Below are 22,975 nucleotides of genomic sequence, written 5' to 3'. Positions count from 1 at the left end.
GGCGAGAAATCTTTGGCAAAGCAGGAGAAGGAAACCTCGTCTTCCTCGCTAGAGGAAGTCAACGCTCTAAGAGTTGCAGGATGACAATACACACCTGAAAACAGTCAAACACACAAAAATGTATGCAGAAGAAGAAAAGTAATAAATATAGAGACACATGTATGCAGAAGTAGTAGAGAACAATGCATTAGTCTCCACATAACTGATGCAAACTTCAATTTTCAGAGGGTATTTTTCTTAATTTAAAATAATGCATTCCCATATAATGTTAGATTTACGTCCCTCATAATATTAGTGGAGGTTGTTACTGATGTGTGGCCAGAGTCAAGCCAAAATATGAAATTCACAACTGATACTGATCTCCAGAGTAGGACTGGCCACTTCTGCATTGACATTGACTTAAAAGGCAAGCAAACATTTTTTTTAAGCGTAATGTTCACAGGCTGCAGATCGATGGAAAGAAGCAAAAGCCACTGCAACAGCGTGATCGTCGACCATAATTATAGAAAGAGAAAGAAGTGAAGTACGAGAAAGCGGGGTAGGCTGAACAAAAATATAGAGAGGCTTTAGTTTTTTTCACTCCACCTTATTTTTCCCCACCAGTCAAAGTAGATACAGATATGATTATTTTTGTTAGGTATCGAGGTTTTGTGTAAGAAAGTTTTGTTTCAGATTTTAAAAAAATATTCAGACTTTCCACATTGGATGATTGGTGGTAATAATACATCAGTTGTAATGAAAATAAAGTCATAAAGTAAAGGAAAGTCCTTATCAGTTGTATTTTTTAAATTTATATTTAAATCAAAATGTCCAATTGTTTATTAATTTAAGGCGGAAGTTACCGGACTTGGTTTACATATTTGAAATAATTGTAAAATATTGAAGAAAGTACTGCAAGATAATAAAGCACTGGAACAATTGTGAATTAATTGGCTTTTCTTTTTTTTTTAGGATTTTTTTTTTTTTTTTCTTACTTGTTAGGCATGATGTGACTTGTCCATTTCCAGCTGTATTTCCTGCCACACATGTGTAAGACGGCTTTGGGTTGGCTGTCCAAAGCCGTCTGACTCCAGTGTAAAAGTTGTCTTTCAGTACAGCAGGATACTGAATAAAGTCAGTAATGTCTACGCCATCTTTTCTCCAGGTGTAGGTCACAGGCAAAGGTGAAAAGCCAGTTGCAAGACAGCCAAGAGTGACCATGTCTCCGGTGCCAGAATCACATGAGGTCAGAGGAAACATACTTGGTGGTGTTGGAGTGGCTGGCAGAAGAAAAGAAAATGTGTTGATGTAAAAGAAATAATTAAAGTGTAAGTTCAAAGTTTTGGTCATTTTACACACTTTGGACTTTTTCTTTTTTGATCGGTCAAAAAACATAAACATAATCAGCTAGAATTAAATGTCTTTTTGCAATGATGTAAAGCAGGGGTGGGCAATTATTTTTTGCAATGGGCCACATGACAAGCCTGCATCGTGTCGGCGGGCCGCTGGTTGGAAATAGCGCTAACGTCCCGGAGCACGCTATTGCTATCGCGCTACACTAACGTGCCGGCAAAGTTTCGTTGGGGGGTGTTTCTTTCTTTGTCTTTATCTCTCAAAGAATTGATTATGGACGCAGTCATTAGCTGCATATTGTTTTTATTATTACTTTGCTCTTGGAGCTTTGTAACCAAATCGCCGTCAGCTCTGCTGTACTGCACACACGAGTCACGCCCCAAACGGTCCATGTGGAACAACATGTTAAACATAACAATCCTATTGTTACAGGGGGGATGATTTATGACTGGCTTCACGCGGGCCGGACAGGGACACGCAGCGGGCCAGATGTGACCCACGGGCCGTACTTTGCCCAGGTCTGATGTAAAGGTATGTGTATGCCATAGAAGATCTGTCAAGTTAACTGTGCAGAAAACCAGATATGTCAATCTATTGTCTCACAAATTTAACTTGAGTCTGTTGAATGTTGAAAATCATTCTTACCTGTGGACACCGTTATAGTGCCTTTATCCCAGTAGTCAAAAGCACCGTAGTAGCACAGTGATGAATCTACTTTGTTTTCAGTCAAACTATTGCTTTGCTGTCGTACCGATAATAAACGGACCAGCCAACTGTCCATAATAGTAATTTTACAGCAATTGAACTTCAAGAAGAAAAAAAAACTTTCTTGGCACCAACAACACCTATTGCCAGTTAAATAAACTGTAATCTAAAAATGTTACATTCTAATTACAGCCTATTGTAAATTTGAAACTGTTCAAATCTTACCTGATGTCACTGTTACCATCGTTCCTTTGCCCCAGTAGTCAAATGCATATCCATAGTAGCACAATGCTGAATCTACTTTGTTGTCAGTCTAAAAATTTCCCGGCTAGCTTGCCGTTTAGTTGATATCAACATTACTTTGATTCAAAACTATTATAAATCTGATGATAAAATATACACCTGCCATCTGTTCATAATATTGATTTTACAGCAACTTTAAGTCGGCAACTTTTTCTTTGTATTTACAAAACATGTTGCCAGTTACAGAAACTGTAATAAAGACAAGATTTTTCCTTCTAATTACACAGTGTTGTAAATTTGACAGTGTTCAAGTCTTACCTGATGTCACTGTTACCATGGTGCCTTCTCCCCAGTCATCAAAAGACCAGTATTACAGTTTAGATTTATTTTTTACATCGATTTGAATTAAATGTAGCTCATGTGGAACAGACAGATGGTTTCAATAGAAATGGGAAAAAATGTCCTACCTGAGGTGATAGTGACAGTGGTGCCTCTTCCCCAGTAGTCAAAGCCATAACACAGTCTAACAATTCCTCATCAACAACACACAAAAACCAGCTCACCAGTATCTGTATATATCTAAATATACACCAGCATATTCACTTCCTGTGGTCTGGGTCTTGTGGAAAATTGTGTTTGTTTTCCAACAGTTAGGCAGCACTTCCTCTTTATCAGAGCCTTAATTACCAGCACTAATATAAGGACAGGCTTTTTTGTTTGTTTTCTGTTTATGCACCCCTGCAGTATACTGTGCATGTGTTCATTCATGCTATGTTGGTCTCTCTGGCTAGCTTGAATGTAAATAGCTAAAAGTCACCAAATCCGAATGCAAAGTGTTGTGGACGAGAAGATGGAAGAAATCAGAAAATCACAGGAGCTTATGTAAAGTCGGGAAACAGCAAGGGAAACTTACCACGCCTCAAAAACAATCAAGGAAAAATACATGATAATCAGTGATTTGGATAAAAGGATTGACAGTCTGGAATGATACACACGGATGAAAGGTGCAGTTATTATCAGACTGGAAAATATTCGTCAAACTTATACAATGGCGAAAGAAGATGCCCGAGCATGAACTCCAAACATGAGAGCAACAGGTGGTCCAGTTCCCTGAGTGCAGAAATATCCTCATCTCCACCAAAAACATCTCAGCCTGCAACACACTATCCCAACACTGAACCAGCAATCATACTTTTATTTAGGTTTAGGTTGACTTTATTGTCATTACACACGTACATGTACAACGAAATTGTGCAACCCACGTCCAAACATATACACCACAATACAATACAACATGGTACCGACAGGACTGCAGTATTGAGAATTGACCGTGGGGGGCAGAAGGGGGAGAACAGAAGGGGAGAGGAGGAGAAAAAAGACACTCTCAAACTATGTTCCTGGGAGGGAATACATTTTTTTTTCCAACACACTGAGCTGTTAAAAAAAGAGACTGAAGCTGGATGGAATGGAGTTCACCTTATCGAACATTTAACTAAAATGAATACAGAAACTGCAATGGAGTCATGAATTTTACAAACGATAAGTGAAATCCAAGCGACGTGGACAAGTAGCTGCAAGGTCATGAAAAGGAGAAGGGTGTTGAGTTAGAAGATGTTACTATATACAACAAATGGATCAAATAGATTTTGGTGAGGTTACTATGTACATCCAGAATGCTTTGAAATTGATGAAAAAATTGATGTACTGACATTGAGTGTGGGCAACAATGTTGAAACTATCTCAGGAGAAAATTTAGAAATCCAAGAATTTAATGAGAAGCATTTATAGAGATACAGAGTCTTGCCTGTGCGGATTCAATGTGATTGTTTGTGGAAAATTAAATGTAGATTTAATATTTGGAGAACATGGAGAAACAAGTTATTTTAGACACAATGTATATTTTCATCCTATCCCCAACCACTCTCAGGCCAACAAGAACAATTATATGCAGTAGCTACTTGGATAATAATATCTTCAACAATGACATTTGGAGTAAAGCTGTCAGTGGGATACGGCTGATTGATTAGTGGACTCATGGATCACCTTCTGGAACTGACTGATACAGTAAATAAAGAATAAAAGATAAACTCGCTTTTCTTTGTGAATGCGACCCAGGCGGATTGGGCAATATGAGTTGATATGGCAATATGCCGGCTACATAGGAAGTATCGGAGGAGGATCAGGTAAAAATTCTTTGCAATGGTTTCAGGAGTTGTAGCTCTGGCAGAGAAGAGAGACAAAACAGCCTCACAAGGCAGAGTGTGAGAAATTCTGTTTAATTAAATGAAATTAGTATTTATAAAACGTAACAAAATCCCACATCCACCATGGGCCACTCGATCCACAACGCTGACATCAGCAAACCACTATGTATATATATATATATATATATATATATATATATATATATATATATATATATATATATATATATATATATATATATACATATATATATATATATATATATATATATACATATATATATATATATACATATATATATATATGTATATATATATATATATGTATATGTATATATATATATATATATATATATATATATATATATATATATATATTTATATTTATGTATATATATATTTATGTATATATATATATATATATATATATATATATATATATATATATATATATATATATATAAATAAAAGAAGAGCGATAAACTAAAATGGAACATGTCATGACATCATGATCATGCTATTTGCTGCTCTGACTCTTTGTCATGAGCACTGTGGGTTCATGGATAGCTGCTCAACCAACTCCAGTCACTGTGGGTGTCTGACACAGTGTTAAACAGCCGAATTTTCAGCCCTCAGACTGTTCATCTGCAGATTTGTTGTAAGTAGTGCTACCATCAGGAGGTATCCAAGCGATCCTCCAGTCCTTTTCCAGGAGCCTGTCTGACCCAGGCCATCCAGTAGTCACTTAATTATGAATCCAGTGGCTGATTCTCCAGGATGTTTAATCACCGAGTCAGATTCCACCAGAGTCTGACCATCAACACCTGCCGAGACAAGAAGACGGAGCCGTCTGTTTTCTTGAATTTGAACCAAAAACACTGTTAAAATAAATAAAGTCACATAAGGTTCATCACCTGCCAAGCTGAGAATAAAAATAAAAAATCCTCTCCAGAAGTCCATCTTGTTGTACTGCTTCTGAACTGTTGTCTGTCCTGCTCTGTGCAGACACATAAATAGAGGTGGAAGACATGTGAGTTTTGCATTGACTCCACCTCAAAATGGCAACTGACAAGTCAAAGTGGACTACTATTATCATTTCGTGCTGGACACATCTTGCCTCAAGCCTCTTTGTTTTCCATATAGTAGTAGGTAGCGTGCAGTCATACACTCATTGCACAATGTATGACTGCAAAGCACATCAGTGACGACACTTTAATGCGGGTGGAGAGCTACATACAACATATATTTCTTCCTCTTTCAACTGGGCTGAAGTTCATCCATCCATCCATCCATCCATCCATCCATCCATCTTCCATACCCACTTCCTCCTGCACTCAGGGTTGCGGGGGTCAGTTGGAGCCAATCCCAACTGTCATAGGGTGAAGGCAGGGTGACACCGAGAACATGCCAGAGCTGAAGTTATCTAATTAACTAATATACAACTACTTTCTACCCATAATCCATGGCCTCCATTAATTGGTTGAATTTTTCATGATGATGATTTCTTTAGTTGAGTCACTTGTGTCTTGGGATTATTGTGCAGTTCCCTCAGTGCTTTGTGGTTCCACACAAAGAGAAAAACTTGCTTTGAGTCTGAGAAATGGCATATTGTATCCATGTGTCAGCCATTTGTTAGCATGTGTGTCTGTTGTTTTTCACACAGTCATACAGTTTTGAGTCTTTTTTGTTTGTGTTGTTTTTCTTGGTTAAGAGACTGTAATCAATTATAATTAATCAAAACTCAGGTCATCAAAGACCATATTTCTGTAATGACAAGATCAAATGATGATGGCGATGAAAAATTATCAGTTCATTGTATATTTATTATTATGTCAATGAGTATAATATCACACACACACGTTGGCTGGTCAATCATAATATTTTTTTGCTCCACTTTTACAACCTTAATTCATTCACAAACTATTTATGGACAAACTTTCTGTTTTGATGGTGGCGCAAATGCTTCCTACGTATAAAAATGCTCCAGTTAAACAAAAGATTTGCATAATGAATTTGCCATTGTTGTAATAAAATACCCAACAACTACAACAAAACATCTAAATATTATTCAAAGCCAGCTGATCAACAGAGGAGAGAGGGGAGAAAAAAATGGTCTTTGACTGCCCTCTGGTGCCCCAAACCTCACATTGTATCGTGCCGACTGGGACGTGTGTTCAGAAGATCATGTGACGATGTTCAGTGTTGCCGGTGCACGTGCGCCATTTTGGAAGTGAAGAGAATCAATGAAATGAGGAAATGAAGCGAAGTGAGAGACATGACAAGGACAAATGGGAGAAACGCCAGTGGCGAATCTATGTTAAATACAGGCAGAATCAAAGTTGACCTGTGAGAATAAGAGCATAATTGGTCCTTAATTTGCCCACAAAACAAAACAAATACCTCACTGTGGATTATATTTAACAAAACACGCTGCCTTGGGAGAGCACATAGCATCCTCAGAGACACTCCCCACCCTATGATCCACAAGAGGCACTAGCAGCACTGCCAGCACGACGAACCCAAGAAAGATAATTATCAACATAAAAAGCATCAGGGACCTTCACTGAACACACCCACAGAGTTCAGGTGGCTTGAGATCTGTCAATCAACTCAAATCAATCAATTCACTGGCAACACTAAGATTGCCCATCATAAATAACACAAAGAGCGACTGTGTACTTACTTTTACTATTATCTAATTAGTTTCGTGTTTTTTGTTACTGTTATTTTTTTGTTTTGGCTAATTTTTTAATTGTAAAAGTGTAAACAGTGTAGTCCAATTTATTTATTTGTCTTGAAGGTCGGTGTTTTAGGGATAACTCTTGTTTTACTTTGACATTCTTATTTCTATCTGCACTTAATATGCTAAAACAAACAGGGTCCAGGGTGATGTGAAACCCAATGTGAACTAAATCTTTGCTACTTTCAGACCTCTAACATTTTTCCACAAGATCCTTGAATTCTTGCAGAAGCATGTTTCCAGATCATTCACGGCACTATGTTGAGGAAGCGATTTGAAAAATGTAAATCTTGAGTCTTCTCAGTGCAGTGATGACAGCAGTGAGCTGAGATTCTTATCTTTCTTTTATTCCAGAAGCATTTTAAATTCAGTGATTCACACATATGCATATTCTTGTCACACCTTTATGCAAGCAATTATACTGGAGCAGGAAAGTGAATCTCAGAGTCTCTGTCCCATTGCTGTGTTTAACAAGTGGCCCTTTAGTGAAGCCAGAAGATTTCATTTCCCCATCCACTTTCCAAGTTATGGAGAGACCATTGAGAGAAGAGCCAATCAGAAGACAGGTAACGGTCACTTGCTTCTTTTGCTGAAGCTCTGTGAGTGGTGGCTCCTGGACTTGTACAGCAACTGTCGGAGATGGTGCTGAAGTCACCAGGAAAAAACAGACAGAATGAAAAAAGAAAGACACTGTTAAGTTCAATTCTGAGAAACATGATAGGAGAAGAATTCGTAATGTATTTAATTCCTCTAATTATACCTGAGCAGATACTGATGTTCTTCCTGACGCTTTTTCTTAAAGACTTGTCAAGTATTTCACAGGTCAAGACCTTGCCCGCTTCCCACTCTGTTTGAGGGATCTGAAGTTCACTGATCACTGTCACATGTCCCTGTGCATCCATGCTGATGTCATCAGATGATAAATATATTTTCTGTGATTCAGAGAGCCAGAGAATTATGGGGGGGATCGAAGCCACGTCCAATGCACAAGAGTTTCTGATCTTCAGTCTCCTTCCTGGGGACCAGAAGGAGCTCCACTGATGGGAGCTCCTTCCATCAGTGGAGCTGATGGAAGGAGGACAAAGCAGTCAATGGAATTATGAGTCAGTTGATTGTACATGTATGCACTTCAGATTTATTCAAGTTGAGAGAAGGAAACACAATTTCACTCACCGATGAATTTTCCTGTTGATTTAGACTTGAAGGTTCTGTTTCCCTTTTGCAAATCTGGGAGATATCTCCTGATCTCCACCAGGGGCGCTGTAGCTGAAGGTTCTGAATGACAGCAAAGTTGATCAATGCGAATATGTTTCCCATCCATTAGTGCACCCAAAACGCTCAAGATACACAGTCTATAGTCACCTAACCTGCCAAATTGATGGTCTTTTCACTGGAAGAAAAGCATCTGTGTTCAGCTTTACATGTCAGGAGCTTCAGTTGTTTCCACTGACTGGAAGGCAACGTCAGGATGCTTCTCAAATCAGAAGCGTTTCTACTGAAATCCACTTTGCCCTCTGGAACAATGTGTCCATCAGTTACCCAGGTTACGTTGGCACCAAACACAGTGCGGACCAAACAAGTAGCCTGCACTTGTGCTGTAGCCTTCATGACTGTCTCCAAGCTGGGAATCTCCACATGAATGGAAGGAGGGACTGTTGAGAAAACTGAGAATATAAAGTTGAAAGAACAAAAGATATGAAACAAGAACATGTCATGAATAAATATATATGTTGTGTATGCTCCACAGAATAGAAACATGAACCACAATACATTGATTTTCAGTGCGTCCAATCAGCAGCTAAGGTCTGAAGTCGACTTACCTGAACACACACTGATGTGTTTTTCAGCACTTTTATTCAAAGACCTATCATCCACTTGACAGGTGAAGACCTTGCCCGTTTCCCATTCTGTTTGAGGGATCTGAAGTTCACTGATCACTGTCACATGTCCCTGTACATCCATGCTGATGTCATCAGATGATAAATGTCTTTTCTGTGATTCAGAGAGCCAGAGAATTTGGGGATCAAGGCCACGTCCAATACACAAGAGTTTCTGATCTTCAGTCTCCTTCCTGGGAACCAGAAGGAGGTCCACTGATGGGTCAACTGGAGGACAAAGCAGTCAATGGAATTATGAGTAAGTTGATTATACATTTATGCACATCAGACTTATTCAGTTTGAGAGATGGAAACTTGATTTAGGTCACCAATAAATGTTCCTGTTGATTTAGACTTGAAGGTTCTGGAGAAGCCTTGATTCACGTTGCAGGTGAAATGAGTGTCTTTTTTCCAGTGACTTGAAGGAACAGTGAAGCGTCGACTGATTGAATGGAGGCCTGGTGCTTTGGGAAGCTTGACAAGCTGGCTGTCAGATATGTCGAGACCGTTGGCTTGAGAAGTGATGAGGATATCACTGGAGGAGAGCTGAGTGACATCACACTCCAGCACAGAACTGTTTCCCTTTTGCAAATCTGGGAGATATCTCCTGATCTCCACCAGGGGCGCTGTAGCTGAAGGTTCTGAATGACAGCAAAGTTGATCAATGAGAATATGTATCCCATCCATTAGTGCACCCAAAACGCTCAAGATACACAGTCTATAGTCACCTAACCTGCCAAATTGATGGTCTTTTCACTGGGAGAAAAGCATATGTGTTCAGCTTTACATGTCAGGAGCTTCAGTTGTTTCCACTGACTGGAAGGCAACGTCAGGATGCTTCTCAAATCAGAAGCGTTTCTACTGAAATCCACTTTGCCCTCTGGAACAATGTGTCCATCAGTTACCCAGGTTACGTTGGCACCAAACACAGTGCGGACCAAACAAGTAGCCTGCACCTGTGACGTTGCATTCACAACTGTCTCCAAGCTGGGAATCTCCACACGAATGGAAGGAGGGACATTTGCATGGACTGGAGAAAACACAACATAGAATATATGACCATACTGTACATCTGTTTTCAAAATGTTATCAAATCTTTTCACTTGGTACTTTTAAACTTTGAAATCATCTTTGTGCATCAACAATTCTACAAGTCAGAAGTCAGACATAGGACTCACCATCACAAATGCTTATTGTTTTGATGTAGTCAATGCTGTTGTGAGTCGACTTGCAAGTAAATCTGGTGCCTGAATTCCATTTTGTGGCATTTGGCTTAATCTCACTGGTCAGACTGAATGTCTTCTCTTTTTCCTGCACACTCTGCAGCTTCCTACTGATCCCTCCAATGCTCGCACTGTCGTCATCCATTTGCCATTCCACTGTTAGTTTGTCTGGAAAGTAGCCACTGAGGCTGCATACAAGTGTGACTGAGGAGGTCCCGAATTCTCCTTCCCAGACAGGTTGCAACGTGATGTTTGGAGAGACGACCCGCAAACCTTAGATGGAGAAGATGCTCTTTTATTATTCATTTGTTTTGTTTTGGTTCACTTATAATGTTAAATGCTAGTTCTATTGACAAAATAAAATTAATAAATGTCCAATATTTGCAATTTCAGTCATACATACCTTTTGTTTTTGGTCAACATATCTCTGTTGTCTCAATTCAATGTGATTTTTTTTTGTGAATTGTACTTAAACTAGATGGCAATGCTCTACCACTTTAATACTGTTTCTGGTGGGGGTAAGGTGGAGATGAGGCTGACAGCTTTCTTACACAGATGTCGCAGAGAGAAAGAGCAGTAGAGCGTTCAGAGCTGGCGGGAGCTTTGAGAAGCATCCTGGTCACCAAAAATGGACCAGAAAACAGAAGTGAAACAATGCAACAGATGCAACGGTGCATGGCAGCTACCAGGTGTGAGGTGTGGTTTTACCAGTAAAGAGAAAAAGAGTACATATTCAAATGTCTCATATAAGTCTACATAACTAATCATGCGTCACTTCTCATGACACAGTCAAATATGTTTTCTCTTAGTTGTCTATTTCTTACAATGAAAAACCAACCACTTGTGAAATCTCCTAATTTACATGTAGAGTTTAACACGGACTGTTGATTCCAGGTGCAGAGGTGAAGTTCAAGCCTCAGGAAGGGTCTTTGAGTGCAATTTATTTATTTATTTTTATTAACACTGTTCAACAAATAGACTGTATGACACGTCAGTAAAATAGATTAAAGAAAGTTGGAAAATGACAATACAATGAAATCTCAGTATTTAAATTTTAATTTAAATATTTAAAAGCACACAGATCATGCCATTCAAAAACAAAAATGCCATTCAAAATAAAAAAAAGGCATTACTTACAGAGACCTTCAAGAAAATTTAAATTCTCATTTAAACCTTGATTTATTTGATCTGGAATGACAAAAAACAAAGATAACACAACATGAATAATTAAAATTTCAAGAGAATGACAAATTTCCAGGACTCTGATTAAAATTATAAAGTAATTGACAAAAAAGTATACATACATATATACATATATATCCTTTCTGTGAATGTATCCTTTAAAGTATGTTTATGAAATTCATCAAAAACTTAAAATGAAGACAGTTTTGACCTGTCAGTATTTGCCATAACCTACCCAATAACTTTTTAAAAGCATCATTAAGCCTCACTGTGAAATGTGAAAAAAATGCTTTGTGCAAAGAAATCAAAAATACAATTATTAAAAATGTTAAGATAAAATATCTTTATAAGGATTAAAACTAAACTCAACGTTAACATGTTGACTTTTACAGGCATGATTTTGTGATTTTGTAAGCATGCAGTTCATTGACTCAAATGTTTGAGTATATTATTTCAACATGGGAAGTACTTAAAAGATATTTTATTGTTGGTCAGCATGAGTTTTCTGTCAACTCCCACATTATTTAAATAATTCTATTCTATATTATTTATTGTTTAATCCAAAATAATGTCCTTAATGGGAAAGACAAAAGTTGTGTTGATGACAACATAAGGTAGCCATACCTTTAAAGTAGTGGTACCAATGGTGAACAGCAGGGTGATGAGAAAGAGGAGGATAAAAGTGATGGCAGTACTTCCCATGCTGTCTTCCTCTGCATCCAAAGAGTTGTCGCATGAGACATCAGTTTCAGGCAGGTCTGCTGAATATAGCGAACAGTAATTATTTATATATTCATTAATTTACTTCTGTAAACCTGATGACTCAGTAACAAAGCAGCTCTCCTTTACCATAACGACCTGGGCCTGAGACACCAGAGACATACAAAATTGACCAGTTGCCTACTAGTAGCTGCAATAACCCACGTTACAAAACATCCACAGTTCCTTAGTATAATCATTTGTATCTTAAGTTCACCTGTGATTAGAATATTTTTAATACAAAAAAAAAATGATCTCCTAAAAGTTTATCTTCACAATGATTTTTTTTTCTTGACTACTTGACTAATTAGTGTAAGTTAATATTACTCCAACAACGATCTGGAATTGCTTTTGAAAGACTCCTGGAAGCTTATTGGCTTGTTATTTATTCACTATTGTTCAATCCAATACCACACTTTAAGATTTTGGAAAACCCGTTGCATTATGTTGAGGGTGAAAGACCCAGTAGTGGAAACAAACACGCACATAAAAAAGTCACACAAACAGGAAACATACTGACTAACAGGACAAACCATTAAATTGCAATTTAATTTGCCCAAAATAAGTGTAATGTTAGTGAAGATAAAAAAAAATAAAAAAAAAACACTGCAAAAGGTTGGACATAAGAATGTTTTTAAACTGTGTCCAAATCTTTGTTGCACTGGTGCAATACCATGGCAGTTCAGGAAACACAAACAGCTGGGGTCAAGTAACATGAACACAGGACATACATCAACAGAGTTGTATGAAAGTTTTTTTTTATTTTGATTTTAAATCTGCATTAAAAAGACACACACAATGTCAATGTCACAAGCAACAAATGTTAAACAACACAAAGCAGAAGACAGAGCAACACAAAAGTGACGTCTACTGGGCCTTGCACGTTTCTGGGACGTTCAAGTTGAGGTTGACAAGGTTGGTGTTTTGCGATGTTCTGTACCCGATGGACCTGACAATAGCTCTAGTCGAGTTGGCCACCGACTCGTGGTGAACTGCACAACTGTACACCACGTCATTCCTCTCCCACTCCTCAAGAGGGAGCAACAGGTGGCCATAAGCCGAATAACTTCCAACAGGACCTTCTACAGAGTTTGTGGTGTAGAACGTGTGTTTGGAGTCTATTTTCTCATCATCAACAAGCCAAGACACAAAAACTTCCTGAGGGAAGAAGTCTTTCACATAGCAAGTCAGGGTCGTCATATTTTTTCTAGTATGCTCCACTGGAGGCAGCATAAACACTGATGGACGCTGAGGGTATCTTCCTGCAAGTGTGAGAGAAACTTTAGGCCATGTGCAGCAGGGCAAATCAAATACACCACAGTGTATTTGTGACCACACAAAGACATTTAATGCACCTTCAGTGGCATATGAAGGGGCATTCACGGCACTCAATAGTTCACGTACCAGCTTTCCTCGCATAGAAATCCTCCAATGGGCCCAACAATTCCGAGTGTTCAACTTTGCAGATGCGCTTCAGCCCTCGGGTCCACTCATCAAAAGTGATGTCAAGTGAAAGGCTTTTGAGTGAACCTGCGTCGGAGTTGGCCAATTCATTTCCATCCTCATCTTCCCACCAGATTCTGATGACTGATGGCTTGTTTTGCTTAACTTGGCACACAACCTTTCCTTTCCCTTGCTCGAACATTTGCTCGTCTGAAGGCTGAATGATCTTTATTTCTGCATCAGCTTTTCTGCAGCCTGTGTGAGAAATGAAGTACTGGATAAACAAAAATGTAATTGTTCTAAAAATCAATTGACATGGAAAGTGTGGAGGAGCTACTCACCAACAGGAAGATCAGGAGGACACTCATTGTACGTGATATTTAAAGTCTGAAATGTTGGGACATTATTTTCACATCTTCCCTTGAATTGGCATGTGAACATATCGTTGTCAGTCCACTCAGATTTGGGCACTGTGAGGAAACTTGCAGCACTATACAGTGTCCCATTCTCAGTCTTGCTCTCTTCTTTGACAGGCGTGCTGAACTCAAATATTTTGTTTATGACTTCCTCATTATTTTTTAGCCACTTAAACTCGTGGTCCTTGGGCGAGAAATCTTTGGCAAAGCAGGAGAAGGAAACCTCGTCTTCCTCGCTACAGGAAGTCAACACTCTAAGAGTTGCAGGATGACAAAACACTCCTGAAAACAGTCAAACACAAAAAAAATGTATGCAGAAGAAGAAAAGTATAGCAGCGGTAGCAGATAACAATGCATTTGTGTTTTAGTCTTCACATAACTGATGAAAACATTTTTACAGAGTCTTTCTCTTAATTTAAAAACATGTATTTACATACCATGACCCCCATGATGTTAGTGGAGCATCATGGGGGTCAAAGTCAAACCAAAACATGAAATTCATAATTGCTACTGAGCCACAGAGGCATACTGGCCGCTTCATGCATACACTCTGATTTGACAGGCAAGCAAACATGCTTTTTATGCGTCATGTTCATGATTTGCAGATGGAAAAGAAGCAGAAGCCACTGCAACAGTGTGATTGTAGACAGACAGTTATTAGCGCAGTACAATAAAGAGACTGTCTTTTTTCGCATCTCCACCTTCCTTTTTACCCACCATTTAAACTACATCCAGAATAGATAAATATGATTTGATATTTTTAATTTTCCAAAAAGAGTAGGTTCTGATGGAATTAACTTCATTTGATTAACTTTCAAATCAACTTTTACTTTTGTTTTTGTTTTTTTTGTTTTTATTTGTTTTTAAAATGGTTTAATTATCTTCTTTTTTAAGATGTATTGTCCCTAAAATTATTCTCTTTGTTTTCTCTGAGCAATTTGGCTTTATGTCAAATGAACAACTTTTTTTTTTAAATGAAAAAGAAAATGCATTTCCAGCCCCAGAGACATAGATACGGTACAACTAATGCCTACATTAAACACCAGTAAATATTTTAGTTCCTTTTATAAATCAGAATATTTTCATAAATTGCTTCAAAGAACGACATTTACAAAATGTCAAAAAATTGAATATATAATGTCTTACTTGGAGGCGGCGTTGTTGGTGGCGTCGTTGGTGCTGGTGGTTGCGTCGTTGGTGCTGGTTTTGGTGGCGGTGGTGGTGGCGGCGGTGGCGGCGGTGGAGCTTGGAAGATGAGGTTTAAGATGATTTTTAAAACATTAGTTATCAGTGACAATGTGCATACGAAGAAAAACTAAAAACTCTTTGAAATGGTTTCAGGAGCTTTGGTAGTTTCAAATTCAAAAATGTAATTAACTGTGATCAAAGGTCTCTTTAGTAGTTTCAAATTCAAAAAGGTAATGGTAAAGGTGTCTTTGTAATGACATTATGGAACGAGCATAATGTTCTAGAAGAACAGTTAAATTAACAGCACAGTAAAAACATTGTGAGGCAAACTTTATCACAAATTTAGCATCTTTTGAAGATTGAAAAGCATTCTTACCTGTTACTGTTACTTTCGTGCCTGTCCCCCAGTAGTCATAACTACTACTGTAAGTATAATCCACAGTGCTGAATCTACTTTGCTCTCAGTCAAAAAACTGCTGTGCAGTCAAGTCGATGAAGACCAATAATAACTTCACCAACCTGAACCAACCAAACTATCCAGAATAAAAAAAAAAAGAAAACAAAACATATTGCAAGTTACATAAACTATAATAAGACAAGATGTTACAATCTAATTACACACTGATATAAATTTGAAACTGCTCAAATCATACTTTATCACTGGTAACACTGACCGGTCACCCGGTCATTGTTAGCTTAGTGTGACGAGTCAAAAGTCCAGTAATCACAGTTAATTTTCACTTCCCACAAAAACCTTACGACACATACAGCATGTTTCCTCACTTTAGCTTATTTTTCCCCGAGCCATTTTAAATTGACTATATTTTTCCATCAGGTTCAAATCAATCAAGCTCATGTGCTAACTGCATAAAAGACAGTTGGTTTCAAAAGAAATTAAACAATTTCATACCTGAGGTAACAGTGACTGTAGTGCCTTTTATTCAATAATCAAAGCATAGTTAAACGATTCCACATGGACTACGGTCAAAAGTATCTAAACTTTAAGTGTTTGTTTGTTTTCTAAATTCAACTCACCTTATATGTCCAAACATATTCATGGTTTTCTTGTGTCTTAAAAATTAATTCAGTGTACACCACAATCTTTTTACTTTTGTGAAGTTCAACACAGCAATGTGCATGTGATTAGAAAAGTAGAAAAGTTATGAAATCATCCTCAGGATTTTTACTCACCAGAAGTTATAATGTGACTTGTATTCCTTCTCCCAATAGTAACATATTTGTTACAGTAATTGCAAATTATTGGTTTCTAATGCACAAATATCAAATTAATGAAAGAAAAGCTATTTACTTATGAAACAACAAAACAAACCACTTCCCCGGAAATATTTACTTCCTGTGGTTTCGGTCTTGTGCAAAATTGTGCATTTTCCAACGGTTGGTTAACACTTCCTCTTTATCAGAGCCCTCTGCCAGCCAAGGACCCAAAATTACCAGCCTTCATTTGAGGAGAGTCTGTTTTCATTAGCACTTTGAAATAAAACTGGAACATACTCCGCATGCAGTAAAATACTTGGAGTAGCTTATGTTACAGTTCATTTAGGGTACAATTTTGAAAATGCCCTATTTCTTTATTAAAAATGAACACTCACTACTGTTCATAAAAACAACCCTTTTGGGGCACAGAAATTTTACCCAAGATCCAAGAATCAAGGGAGTGGCTCATGCAGTATTTATATTTTGCTTAGTGCAAACCATTCTTTTTTTGCCTGGTCCACCTCAAATCAAGAAGAAGACAAGACATAGTTGAACTTCAGGATTTAGGGTAGTAAAGTCGTTGACACAAGGCAGATCTAAGTTTAAAGCAGACCGGTGAACTCCTTAACTGCTTCGAGCAGGCTTCACTTTAAACTGGTCCTTCATGTTCATTCCAGACTGCTGAGTAAAATGGGTGAAATTTAAAGTCAATTTTGCTGATACTGACTTACCTTTGTAATTAATTATTTATGTTGATCTTTGCTGAGGTCTGACAGGTGTGTGTGTGTGTGTGTGTGTGTGTGAAACCATTGAAATTATTTGCAGGACCTCAAAGGGCTTTACAATGGCCCCTTATTCACCCATTCACGCACGCCAATGGGTGGCTTCTGCTATGCAATACACTGCCTAGCCCCATTGGGAGGAATTTAGGATGAAGTGTCTTGCCTAAGGACACAACGACAGACTAGGATGGAGCAGGATTTGAACCGCCAACCTTTCGGTCATTGGACAACCCGCTCAACTTCCTGAGCCACAATCGGCCAGTTTTATAAGGTATAACTAGCCAGCTTGTTAGCTATGGCTAGCCCTGGGCCAAGATGGTGGCCAATTTGTTCATCATTGAAGCCAAAAAGTCAGACATTTTGAATTTACTTCTGTGGTATGGGGCATTAATGCATAGTAGTGTCACTAATCATCACGCCTCTATTACTCATATCATGCATCAAAACGTATCAGCCAATCAGAACAAGCCGAAACCCACCGCATACGATGCCATGACATTACACTGAGAATGAATTTTGTTCTGGGGATTTCCTGGCCTTTAGAAATGTATCACTTAAAAATGCACAATAAAAGATTTCTTGGGTGTTTTGGGTCTTTCAAGCCCCAGACACCCTCTGCCAGGCAACTCAGCTGAGGTTGGTCAAGCCTTAGTTTGTGCCCTAGCAGCACTCGACCACGGATCTCCTCTCTTTACCCAGAGCCACCTATAGGCTTTCTTTGATGCCCCTGTGCTGTTATAGATCTCCTTTCGCCTGTAATGCTGGGTGTCGTGCAAGCTCTGCAGAGAGACTGTCCTGCAAAGACGCTGCGTCCGACCTGCACGGGTAAGCGCCTTGCCTTTCAGTCTCATCTGTGGGCTTCGCTAACAAGGCCGTTATACTTTTTTCAATTGCCTTCTCCATGCGTTGAGTGAGCTCAAGTATGACAACATTTCTCGTTGACTTGGACACCAATACAATGTCAAGTCTGAGGGTGGTCTTAGCAACTTGAGTTGGCCGCCCAGATCCACTGACAGCTGCCAATCCTGTGCAGAGTTGAGTAACCCTGGTGTTGTCAGAGGTGAGTGACTCAAATGCACGACAATAATTGAAGGCTTGGGATGTCAGACAATCCAGGGTCAAAACCAGAGCAGGTGGTGACAGAGACGGGCAAAATCGATGTGAGGGACAGGCGAGGGTCGATACCGGTTCAAGGTCCAGGGAGGCTGAGCAGGAGACACAGCCAGGGCAAACCGGGGTCTTGATCGAGGAATCCATCAGCGGGCAAGGCAAGGACAGTGTCGAGAATGGTCCAGGTCCAAAACCAAACTGACGTGGCACAGGCTGAGGTGGGCAGGCTGGGTTGTACGGGCGGTCTGCAACAGGACCAAACAAGGAAACTGGGGAAAACACTCTGGACTTCTGGCTACAAGAGAGAACAGACAATCTGGCAACAAGGGTTCAACACACACTCCCTTATGTAATGGCCACCACAGGTGTTTGTGATCAACTGATTAGCTGGAGGGTGGACACAAACTGGATGGAGGCCACGTTGGTGGGAAGAGAGGGAGGAATGTGGGGGAGAGCGCTGCAGAGACTTTGACAGGTGTTACTCTGAATGTCGTTCTCAACCTCTCCCCAGCTCTGATGAAGTTGATGACCTTCTTCCTGGCTTTAGACCTCCTGCAGTTGGTGATGGGACTATTGATGCTCTCTGCAACAGCCTTGAGCACCTGGTCGTGCTGCCATTAGTATCAGCCTTCATCCAGAGCTTTTGAGCGGCAACTCGTGCTCAAGGGTCCCTTTTCCCTGACACAGGGGGCATGCTGGTGTTTCAGCCAAATGCCAGCAGTATAGGTTGGATGGGCTAGGAAGGACATCATAGACTGTCTGGAGTGAGAATTTGATGCAGTGTGTCTCTGCCCGACAAAGGTCAGTACAGGAGATTTTATGCTCCACAACTTGTTTCCATCTGGTCCAGGCACCTTGCTGTCTCATTCCCACTGTTCTCTGAAATGAACCTTTAGTAACAAGTGATGCTTGTCAACATGGATCTATTATATTGTCAGGAGCAAAAGTTTTCTGGCATGCTTTTGTGTGATCCATCACCAGTTTTCTAACAGGATAAGGAAGCACCTGGTGTTGTGGTGAGGAGCGCTTTCCTTTGTGTTGCAAAATCATGAAGCAAAAAGGTTTGTGTACCAAACCAGTAACTGTCAATTAGTTTTCTAATTCTTTCATTTTATTTAAAATGTAGTTTTGTACAAATTAAGATATAATCATCATTGCATTAAACCAGAAAAGTTCTAAAGAACAATGTGTGACATGAGATTAGAGATTAGACATGAGATTCTTTTTGTTTAATTAAACAAAATGATTATTAAAATGACTTAATTAGTTAAAAAAATATATATATACATATATATATATATATATATATATATATATATATATATACATATATATATATTGTGCAATGCTATCAAATGTTGCTGTTTGGAATTTTAATTATTAATATGCAGTTTTCCTCTCCTCAGTGAAAGGAGCTTTTTGTCAAAGGATATTTCACTGTGGTCCAAGTAGTATATAATGCACTGTGATAGAACTCCATACCAAAACTGCCTCTCACCATTTGACTTTTCCAGTAACAAAAAATAGACAAGTACAGGTTCTTATATTCACATATAAAACAAGAATTATGTTCTAATGTACAAACACTGCCATATCATTCTGTTCACAGAACTTTATCATAATTGTAGCATAACATTGAACTCTGCACTAATGTACAGAGTGACCCAGTTCATTAAGGAATTTCAAATTTCCACACTGGCATAATCAACTCTAGGGTTTACAGAGAATGATGCCACAACAAGGAAATATGTAGTTAGTGGCAATGAGTGGCAGAAAATATTACTTGATGTCAGAGGTCTGATTTCAACATGGGTAGACTGGCTGGAGACCACAGAAAGGCAACAGGAACTCAGATAACCACTGGTTACAACCAAGTTGAGCACTGCCAATGCAAATTAGCTCTACACTACAATTGGGTACATTCACATTTTTATTTTATTTTTAATGTCCATTGATGTACGTTGTCCCTCTTTATCAAATAAAAATATATGAACACAAAACTGTATCATATCAAAAAACATAACTGTGACATTGCTTATGTTAATTCAACATAAGACAAACTCGCAAATTTACAAACAAAATGATAACAAAAAATGTATTGCTGTTAAATTAGCATAATTGAGTGCAGTTTTAACAAAAAAAATCCTTTGTTTTTAGGGTTAGGGTTAGGCTAACCCACTTTATCAGTTTATCAGAAGTGAAAGAATTTCCTGTCACGGACTTGTAGCATGGTTTTTGTTATGGTGTGTAACACTGTGCAAATATAGCCCATAATGATCACTGTGACACAAGTGCTTACCAAAACCTCACCACCACCTCAAGAGGACGGCACTGTTAAAAACCGAATGAATATTCCATTGTAAAATGTTGGAAAATAATTATTAAAGATTAGATTTCTATTATTTGATTCCTTGAAAACCTACCTAATTTTAAAACACATGTGAAAATTAAAAAAAAAAAAAAAACACACACATTCGCTTACTGAAGTTTGCTCATAAAAAATGTGATGTAATGTAATTTCTAATGACTTAAACAAACAGAAAGGTTTTTTTTTGTAAATATGTAAATAAAATTATTTCCATAGTCGGTTCTCTTCATTTCATGTCTTATCAACTTGGCTGCACTGCTTCCAGTGTTGCATATTAAGGTAGAGTTTTTATTTGATCATATTTCATCTAGCTTCTATGAAATCTGCCTGAGTGCATGACAAATACCTGAATTAAGCCCAGAGATCCGTTAGCTACCAACAGCTATAACATTTCCAATTATGTTGGTGTTGCATATTCTCAAAAACAAATACAGATCAGTTTCCTTTTGTTTTCAATAAGATGTTAGTTTCTTGATTATCTAATTAAGCAGTAGCAGTGCGGAGTTTATTGGACCAACTTGCTTAAGCTTATTGTTTGTCCCTTAAATTGTCTCATATTTTTTTACTTTTGGCAGTATCCATGATACTGATATAGATTTTAAATGTTCCAGAAATTATAAAGTGTTGCTCCGCTAGCCAATATTTAAGGTGATGTACTGTATGATTCTTTATGGCTTGTCAAGCCATGGTGTCATATTGATGCTTTTATATGGTGCATTTGGTTTGGACATTTTACGATTATTTGCGTTGTTTTCACTTCAAATGCTTTTATCTCAGCAATCTACGTAGAAAATACTGGATACATGATGAATTCATGGCACACATAGTTAAATGGGTTTGAAACAAGAACAAGAATATCAGTCTGTAATTGTTGAATAATTATATAAGTAGTCAAACATCAGGATTTTTTTATATGAGAGAGTAAAACTGACAAAAGTAATTTAGCAAAAGCTGCGCCGTATTCTTTGTACGTTTTCTACGATGTCACTTTTTAATAGATTAGTGAGGAAACAGGAGAGAGCGCCGCTGTGTGTATGGAGAATTTATGATATGTTGTTTTGGTAAGGAGAAAAACATATTATTAGGAGTTGAATGAAAAAAGCAGTTGAGGCTAATTATTATCTTGAACATTACAGTGTGGGGCATTCATCATTCAAAATTATTATGGTATTATGGGTTGTGTTTTTGTACAGCTGCTCAACCAACTCCAGTCACTGTGAGTCTGCAGCGCAGTAATAAACAGCAGAATCTTCAGTCCTCAGACTGCTCATCTGCAGATACACCTGCTTTCTGTTATTGTCTCTGGAGATGGTGAAGCGGCCTCTGACTGAGTCAGAGTAGTAGATGCTGCCACCACTATAGCTGATGTATGCAACAAATTCCTTGCTTCCTCCAGGAGCCTCTTTGAACCAGGCCATCCAGTAGGAACTGAATGAGGATCCAGAGAATGAACAGGTCAGTCTGTGAGATTCTCCAGGATTTTTCACCACCGAGCCAGATTGTGTCAGAGTCTGACCATCAACACCTGCCAAGAAAGAAAACCATGAATGGAACTGATGACACAGACCAATGTCAATGTGCAATAAGGATCTAGAAAGATGCAGACCTGCCAAGCAGATGGTCAATAGAAGCAGTGCCGTCCTGTAGTCCATCATGTTGAACTGTGTCCACTGTCCTCTGTCCTTCTCTCTGCAGTCACATATAAGAACTCAAGAGTTTTGCATGGACTCCTCCTCACAGGGAGGAGGAAACTGGATTTGACTCTGACGTCTGCCTTGTGAATCCAAATTCTGCTGTACATTTACATACATTCACATACTGTATTATTCACTCATCAAATTTGAAACCACGCTATTTAAACAAACACACACATAGAATCACTGAGATCAGTAAATTGACATTTGTTATTTAAGGGGTATTTTCTGCTTTCTGCTGATTGTTGAATTTGATGAAAAGTAATGAAGGTAGCAATGTCAAGCTGACGTCTGATGTGTTAATACTGTATTTCCAAATTGTCATTGTAAATATACCTTTTTATTGGATCCCAAATATACATATTTTTTACTTTTTACATTCTTGACACTGATATAGATTTGAAATGTTCCAGAAATTAAGTGTTGCTCCACTAGTCAATATTTAAGGTGACGTACTGTGTGATTCTTTATGGCTTGTCAAGCCATGGTGTCAT

General features: G+C 38.4%; 1 protein-coding gene and 1 long non-coding RNA gene across 5 annotated transcripts in view; one reads left to right on the top strand and one right to left on the bottom strand.

Moving 5' to 3' along the window:
* LOC142886786 (uncharacterized) overlaps positions 1-22,457 on the bottom strand; it is a 31,224-nt gene extending 8,767 nt beyond the window's left edge. Inside the window, exons 1-10 of one of the 4 annotated variants that reach the window (XM_076023950.1) lie at positions 22,394-22,457; positions 22,003-22,312; positions 15,689-15,762; positions 15,271-15,369; positions 10,280-10,597; positions 9,835-10,131; positions 9,431-9,742; positions 9,045-9,329; positions 8,592-8,888; positions 8,398-8,499 (exon numbers count right to left, since the gene is read on the bottom strand). In XM_076023950.1, coding sequence (XP_075880065.1) covers positions 8,398-8,499; positions 8,592-8,888; positions 9,045-9,329; positions 9,431-9,742; positions 9,835-10,131; positions 10,280-10,597; positions 15,271-15,369; positions 15,689-15,762; positions 22,003-22,312; positions 22,394-22,442 — 2,143 coding nt within the window. In that variant the 5' untranslated portion in view covers positions 22,443-22,457. Of the gene's footprint in view, positions 1-8,397; positions 8,500-8,591; positions 8,889-9,044; positions 9,330-9,430; positions 9,743-9,834; positions 10,132-10,279; positions 10,598-10,727; positions 11,252-15,270; positions 15,370-15,688; positions 15,763-22,002; positions 22,313-22,393 lie in introns of those variants that run through there. The other 3 variants (XM_076023951.1, XM_076023952.1, XM_076023953.1) reach the window with 3 other exon arrangements.
* Positions 13,029-14,287, top strand: LOC142886793 (uncharacterized). Its single transcript, XR_012926449.1, has 2 exons — positions 13,029-13,967; positions 14,060-14,287. It is a non-coding gene; the product is annotated as an uncharacterized LOC142886793 (long non-coding RNA).
* Positions 22,458-22,975: the final 518 nt, after the last annotated feature.

The sequence above is a fragment of the Nelusetta ayraudi genome, unplaced genomic scaffold, assembly GCF_046127955.1.
Source record: "Nelusetta ayraudi isolate G7.1 ecotype Tasmania unplaced genomic scaffold, CSIRO-AGI_Nayr_v1 ptg000016l, whole genome shotgun sequence".
Classification (NCBI taxonomy): Eukaryota; Metazoa; Chordata; class Actinopteri; order Tetraodontiformes; family Monacanthidae; genus Nelusetta; species Nelusetta ayraudi.
Note: the sequence above shows the minus strand (reverse complement) of the source record. Positions and strands in the feature narration are given on the sequence as shown.